This window comes from Paramormyrops kingsleyae, chromosome 15, assembly GCF_048594095.1.
Source record: "Paramormyrops kingsleyae isolate MSU_618 chromosome 15, PKINGS_0.4, whole genome shotgun sequence".
Lineage (NCBI taxonomy): Eukaryota > Metazoa > Chordata > Actinopteri > Osteoglossiformes > Mormyridae > Paramormyrops > Paramormyrops kingsleyae.
The window spans coordinates 1,998,954-2,006,122 of NC_132811.1; the positions used below are offsets into that span (position 1 = coordinate 1,998,954).

Below are 7,169 nucleotides of genomic sequence, written 5' to 3' on the forward strand. Positions count from 1 at the left end.
ACGCAAGTGCTTCGGAGCGGGGCGCGAGGTGCGCGCCTGGGGCGGGCTGCGGGAGTAGGCGGGTCCGCCCTCTGTTCGGCCGGCGTGATTGATGAGGGGGAAAGACGAGATGAAAGTTTTCCCAGAATTAATGTACACTCTGTAAGGTAATTAACTATACCGTGACATGATATAATTGTTTCTAATAAAGACTGCCTGCAAGCCATCAGGCTACTGAGCTGCTGAAATACTGAACACTTTGCACATCCCCCTATGAACTCTGTTCCTTCTCTGACCTTAGAACTAGTCACTTAAAAAAACATTCACTTTAAACCTTTCTTTCGTACATACGCAGGAGTGCATATGTACATATACACACCACACTTTCTTGTACTACTGTCTTTTATAAGTTCTTGCAAACGCTAAACACTGTACTATGCACCTTATTGTTTTACTATTTTATTTTACTATTTACTGTTTCTACTATTTTGCTACTTCCCCCCCTAAACTTGATATTTGTGACAAAGGAAGATTAATGAGTTGTGGCTATATTAAAATTAATTTATCTCGCTTCAAATGTAGCTGCTAAATTAATCCGTGTAAAAATCGGTTTAGCTTTTTCGTAATTCTAATTTAAAGCGTGAAGTATTCAAACTGTCTGATTAGGATAATTTGTTTACATTCGCAATATTTATATATCTACATATCGCAACATGTATCACGCAATTAAAGTAAACTATACCGTGTAATCAAAAAACAACTGGGAATAATCTCCCAAATTAGATGGAATGATAAATCGATAAATAGAGCGGCTTGGGTTTTCTCCTAGCGGCAACGCGTTGGGGTTGTTGTGATGTTTGTCCTTCGCACGTTCCGTAGAGGGTACAGTCGCGCGCTTGCATTTGCTATGGAGACGGGTACCGCAGTAATATGGCTTATGTGTTTTCAAGCTGCTTCGTAAAGGAAAATTCCCTACGAATACATATAGCTATAATTAACGCATTAGACAAGATAAAACGGCGCAAGACAATGCAGTAAACGCCACAGATTAGCGACTCCCGTCACCGTAGCTAGCCGACAGCCTGCCTGCCCGTGAGGTTTGTATTATGTAGCTAATGCATGATGCAGTGCCAAAATAAACATTAGCCAAATCATTAGCTATCTACGTTTGTTTCTGCAACGAGATACAGATACCGTAGTAGTACGTGTCTGCATATTGTCATGAAAAGCTTTGGTAGTTCGAGTAATTGCTTTTTAAACTTGAAAATCAAAAATAAACCCAAGGTTTCGAATCTATAAATTATTACTCAATACATACTCAAAACTGTGTACAGTGGACTCTCGAGTTACGACCGGTGTTCTGACAAAACATCCTACCTATCGAGCATTCCTGCGCATGTGCAGTCCCACCGTTTTGGGATTAGGATTAGGTTTTAGGGGTTAGGGTTAAGGTAAGAGTTTTAGGGGTTCTTGGGGGTTTAGGGTTAGGGTAAGAGTTAGGGTTAGGGCTATGGCTGTCGATTAGCACTACAGGAGGATGTTTTGATAAAGTAGGACGTTTTGTCAGAACGCCGGCCTGGCATACGAAGAACTTGGGTTACGACCCGAATGCCGGTCGAGGCCGAAACGTGTCTCTGGCTGTAAACAAAGAGCTGTGATGCCCGAGGGGCGCCTGTCAGCGTCAGTCTGAACCCAGATACGCTTGTTTTTGGGCGTCATTTCGGTCAGTGCAGTGCTTTGGCCCCAAAAAAGCTAAGGAAGGAAAAGAAGGAAAGCAATCACAATCGAAGAGAAGGAATTTGTGCAGAAATTTGAGAGTGGTGTTCATGTGACCGATCTCGGTAATATATACAGCATGTGGAAATCCACCATCTCGACAATGTTAGATGAGGTAGAAAGGCTGTTATTAGTGTAATACGAAAGGCTATCACCTGCCGTATGCCTATCTGAGTCTATAATTTGTGAAAAAGCTTGAGCTATAAATGCAGATCTCGTAAAGGATAAGCCATCAACGAGTGATAATGGTGAAACCTTTCGGCACAGTAAGGGATGGTTTCACAATCTTAAAGCGAGACCTGGAATTCACGGTGTAGCTTTAGCATGACGAAGCGGCCGGTGCTGATAAAGGGCTGCGGAAAATTGTCTTGTCTAAATATATGAAATTAACCTGTTGTGTTTTTGGATCTTTTTCCAGAATTGTTTTATACGTTTACGATGTGGAACCGAAGTGGCAGCCGGAGCGCTGCTCTGGAGAGGGCGACCAGACAGCTGTCAGGACAAAGACTTTCGGCAAGATCACATGTTGTTAAGAGGAATGAGCTCCAGGTGTTTGTCAGATGAAAAAGAACGCCTTAAATGTTGTTTATTGTTAAGAAGTTAAAATTTTATATTAACGAAGGTTTCGTTCGTTGTCATACTTTGTAATAATAAATGATCTGTTTGTTTCAAGGAATACATGAACGCCCTGTCTTTGAAGTCGGGTACATTGCTGCCCAGGCAGTCTGCAGTCAAACATTTGAGTGACATCTCATCTGATGAAAGTGAAACCAAACCCCAGGATGGCGAGTCTGACACTTCAGACAACAGATACATTAAGGAGGAGCCGGCGATGGGGGTAGGGAGTAGGTTTCTGAAGAAGCCCCCCCCCGTGACGGTCTCTCCCCCCACAGCGAGTAAGGCGGCCGCAGCGAGCTCGGTCTCCGTGTGGCAGGGCCGCTCCCGGAGTGTGGCACTGAGCCGCCTCGCAGTGATCGAGGACCGCATCAGGAGCCGCAAACAGGCTGCCTCGGCTCCTGCGGCGAGCCTGCCAGTGCCCGGCGAGGCCACCGCAGTGTCACCCTCGTCCAGCGACGACCTCAGTGCGAGGGGAAGTCGCTTCCTGAAGCAGAGGACTGCTCAGCAGGAGCCGAAGATCGCGCCGCCCAGGAACCTCCCCTCGTCACACGTCAGGTTTATTAACGACGGTGCGAGCCTTTGCAGTGACGAGGAGGACATGGAGAACTTACTGGGAGGTTCTTGTGATTCAGAGGGCAGTTTGCTGAAAGAGAGCCGCTCTGCATCTCAGAAGGGTGTCGAAGGAAAGGTACTAGGAAAGGAAGGGTGTGGCATTCACCAAAAGTGTGTGTGTGTGCGTGCGTGTGTCTGTGTGTGTGCGTGCGTGTGTCTGTGTGTCTGTGCATGAATGTGCCATTGCCATGTGTTGGACTGGCATCCCATCTAGCGTGTCCCTCACCCTTGGCTCACCCTGTCCTGCTTGATAAAGTCTAGGTCCCCATAGGACTCTAGGGTCAGTGGTTATAAAACAGATGGATGCATTTACCTAATAGGTGTTTGTTTATTTATTTATAAGGCAAAGCACATACAGTAAAACCTCAGATTGCGAGCATAATTCATTCCGGAAACGTGCTCGTAATCCAAAGTACTCATATCAAAGCGAATTTTCCTATTAGAAATAATGGAAACTCAGATGATTCGTTCTACAATCCAAAAATAATCATTAAAAATTATTAATACAAAGTATAAAGTAAAAATACATAGAACAAATTAACCTGCACTTTACCTTTTAAAAGAATCGTGGATGATATGAGGGAGATGAGAGAGAGGAGAGGAGGGTTATTTTGTAGGATGACTTTAACTATAACGGAATCACTGCTATCTGTTGGCTCACTGGAATCTTTTTCTTTTTGTGCGACTTTAACAAGGAACCTATCCAATGACAGGCGCTTTTGCCTCCTTTTCGATTTCCCGGAAATGTGACATTGCATTTTCGTTAAACAGATTCATCACTCACACTGCTACACCCTTATTCAGGTGGTGCTTTTCTACTAAATTTTGACTACGAATGAGGCACGCCGACTGAGACCGAGCATGGTAGATGATTATCCTCAATCCCGCAGTGAGAGAGAGAAGAACCATCGGCTCAGTTATGATTACGTGATGCTAGACAGACAAAGCGTTTACGTAATACTCAAATTGCAAGACCTTTCTCTTTTATCAAGTTAAAATTTATTTTTTAAATTTTGCTCGCAAACCAAGTTACTCGCAATCTGAGGTTTGACTGTAATTACGTTGCTGTTCACTTGTAATGAAAAAATTACTCTAGGAAAACAGTCTCATTTATAGCATTCCTGTCTGCATTAATCATACTATTCCAGAGACAGGAAACAGTTTATCTGTGTGTGGTTTCTTTCTCTTTCATTAGAAGACTTTCATTAAAAGCAGCACTAAGTTACAGGCAGCCTCGCCACCCTCCATCGAAGACAAGCCGCCCTCCCCATTGTCCCCAAGTGGGGGGCTGCAGGAGCTCCCCAGTGCCAGCCTTCATCCTCGGGGGGGTCCCCCCCACACTGCGAGGTCTGCCACAGTGGAAGGTTCCCTGTCCCCATCTCCGCCAACAACCCACTCTCCTGAGAGGACCACGTCTCCAAGGATTAGGTTCTTGAGGACCACCGTGTCATCAGATTCGGCACACAGTGACATCAGGTCCTTGGAGGGGCTCTTTGTGCGAAACCCATCCTCCAGCGATTCCTTTAGTGGGAGGACCACGCCGTCGGAGGGTGACTCCTCATTCTTGTTTTTAGCTGGTTGTATGTTGGGCTGAACGCCTAATCCATACTTCCCTTGACGGTGTCCGTACAGATACACGGACAAAGGTAGCATGTATGCAAAATTCAGCATGCGCAACCATGCAGTTAAATCTTTTCTGTCCAATGCAGAGTACAGAATTAATGTCATGAGCCTGGATGACTTGCTGCCAGATTTCGGGAGACCTGAGACTGACAGAGAAGAAAAGGCAAGTTAAATATTCCGAAGCACTTAGCATTCTGCTAAGGTTGACCTTCACAGTCAAGTACTCGTGTCTTTTTCAGACCAAAGTTGTACAAAAGGTAACTAATGCTGAGCTACCCTCACGTGGCCTGGATGTGAGGGATTCCAGGGAGACCGCAAACGAGAATGAGATTCGGCCAGCAGAAGAAGATTATGAAAGCGACTTTGAGAGCGAGATCAAGACGGAGTCGGTTGGGGGCGTCTGTGACGCCTCTGATCTCCATGGGGACAGTGACGTATCCACAGGTAGCAAAGGCCAGGACGTTAGCCACTCGGAGAGAGACCGCCGCCTCCAACGATCGGCAAAAGAGTCCCTCCAGTCAGAATCCCATAAATATCGTGAGTCATCCGAAAAAAGTAACTGGAGTTCCTTTTCGAGATCGGCTTCCCGATCTGGCACCATCTCCCCACCTCGAATTAAAGGCAGGAATGCGAGGGAGGCAGCTACACAGACCCAGCCAGACGGGACGTCCTACCCTTGTGGCACAGGTCAGTCGCTGTATATCTCTCACCCGCTGCGGTCTATCCCTTTTTTTTGATTTAACCAAGTTGTTGTTTTGGATGCAGCTGCCTTGGGGCCTTCTGTAGGAATGTCCTACGCAGACCCTACTCCTGTTGCGAGTCACGTCGTCAGTGCTGAAGCACTGGAAGGTAAGCATGGACCCTCACAAACACCCTGCCTGCACTACAGCTCCGTCTCCATACCGTAACTCTAGTGTGGATGGTCGACGGGCAGTGTCAATGCTCATATGCGGCTTATATTGGTCATGCGAAGTTCACAGAAATGTTTTTTTGGATCCTCTGCATGCCCCATATGTCAAAGCCCTTTGCCACTAAAGCACATTTCTGTGTATTGTTAGGCAAATGTTTCTTCCATTGAGTAAATAATTATGAAACTTTATTTGTAAGCTACCTTTTGCCCTGACTGTAGCCCCAGCTGCTGGCTTGGTGTGACGGCTCCAATAATCTACCTGATCCCTTGTGGCCCCTGGTTCCCCCCGCAGCCCTCACTGCCTACAGTCCAGCCCTCTTCGCCCTCAATGACATGCTGAGGCAGCAGCTGGCCTTCACCCGGCAGTTTGTGGAAGCCAGCAGGCATCTCCGCACCTCCGCCCTCCAGTCCCTGGAACCTGCAGAGTACCGCTACACAACGCTGGAGGAAACTAGGGAGGTAAAGCGACACACCGCAGCTCTATCGATACGACACTGACTACTGCTAACAAACTACCTTGTGGCTTTAGGATGAAAATATGCTCATTTTCTCTTCACTCTCTTCTGGAAGTTCATAAAACATCACAGGTCCCCCAAGCTGACCGTGGAGGAGGCCTTGAAGGACGTATTGCAGGAGATGAGGAGCTATCACTACCTGTGATGTGGAGGAACTGAATACAAGAGACTACGGTGTAAGCGTGGGTCATGTGACAGTCACATGGTCTCTGTCTGTAGTGTTGCACATTTATTTCTGGCTTGCTAATGCATGACAGCGGCAGACACCCCTGTCAGGGGCCAAAGATCCACTCCAGTCAGATCAAAGGTATAGAACTAACTTGTATTTTGAATGCAGTGCTTTCCAATCCAGTCCTTGGGGACCTGTAGACAGTCCATGTTTTACCAGGAGCTGGGAGGGAGCAAAAATGTGGACCGTCTGCACATCCCAGAGGACCGGGTTGGGAAACACTGATCTAATGTAACTGCACTTGAATCATCTTCTCAGAATGTTTTGTTTGATAGTCAATATGCCAAAATGTTTTGCAGTAAAGTTTATTTTTGTACAAACCAGTGTTTTCTTTTTGTAGTTATTTCAACGCAGATGGTCATGTTGGTGTCACTTTGATGACCCAGGATTGCATTCATTCGCTGTCAAAACCCACTAACTACTGGAGTATTATAGTAGTATAATCTCCCAGAGCAGTGATGAGTTCTGGTCAGGCTGATTTGGTCTATCACAAATATTCAGATGCTGATTGGTCAGACTGAAGTATAAACAACATCTTTGTGCTGATCAGTGGCCTGTACTACGAAGCGGGGTTACTGGCTTATCGGGGTAACTTGTCGGATTTAAGGTAGCACCGTTTAAATGGACCTCATATTCATTCATTTACATTTTGCCCAGACTACCTTAAATCTGACAAGTTACCCCGTTAAGACAGTAACCCCGCTTTGTAGTACAGGCCACTGCATTTACTCTGGTGCTGCTCTCTTCAGTGTTTTGGCTAAACAGTGAGGTTATATGTAGAGCGCTTAAGGGGCATTGGCAGTACTGGCAGCAGCAGAACTGTAAGACAACAATGCTGTCTCTCCCAGAACTGCAGCAACTGCACTTAAAACTGGAGAAAATTCTGATGGGGGGGGGGGAGGTCTCT

At 46.1% G+C, this 7,169-nt stretch overlaps 1 protein-coding gene across 2 annotated transcripts; it reads left to right on the plus strand.

Annotated features, from left to right (window-relative positions):
• The first annotated feature begins 820 nt into the window (after nt 1-820).
• Nucleotides 821-6,582, plus strand: c15h19orf44 (chromosome 15 C19orf44 homolog). 2 transcript variants are annotated; one of them, XM_023843915.2, is made up of 9 exons: nt 821-1,076; nt 2,174-2,304; nt 2,429-3,061; nt 4,181-4,535; nt 4,695-4,771; nt 4,848-5,295; nt 5,374-5,457; nt 5,811-5,977; nt 6,089-6,582. In XM_023843915.2, the coding sequence occupies exons 2-9, from the start codon at nt 2,194-2,196 to the stop codon at nt 6,176-6,178; spliced, it is 1,965 nt and encodes a 654-aa protein (XP_023699683.2). In that variant the 5' UTR covers nt 821-1,076; nt 2,174-2,193; the 3' UTR covers nt 6,179-6,582. The 2 variants fall into 2 exon arrangements, with proteins under 2 accessions (XP_023699683.2, XP_023699684.2); XM_023843916.2 differs by lacking the exon at nt 821-1,076 and adding an exon at nt 1,416-1,820.
• The last annotated feature ends 587 nt before the right edge of the window (nt 6,583-7,169 follow it).

Excerpts from the sequence above, each read along its gene's own strand:
- c15h19orf44 (XM_023843915.2), top strand. The coding sequence starts at position 2,194 with ATGTGGAACCGAAGTGGCAGCCGGAGCGCTGCTCTGGAGAGGGCGACC. Across the intron at positions 5,458-5,810 it reads CAGTGCTGAAGCACTGGAAG|CCCTCACTGCCTACAGTCCA; the intron begins GTAAGCATGGAC and ends TTCCCCCCGCAG. Across the intron at positions 5,978-6,088 it reads CGCTGGAGGAAACTAGGGAG|TTCATAAAACATCACAGGTC; the intron begins GTAAAGCGACAC and ends CTCTTCTGGAAG.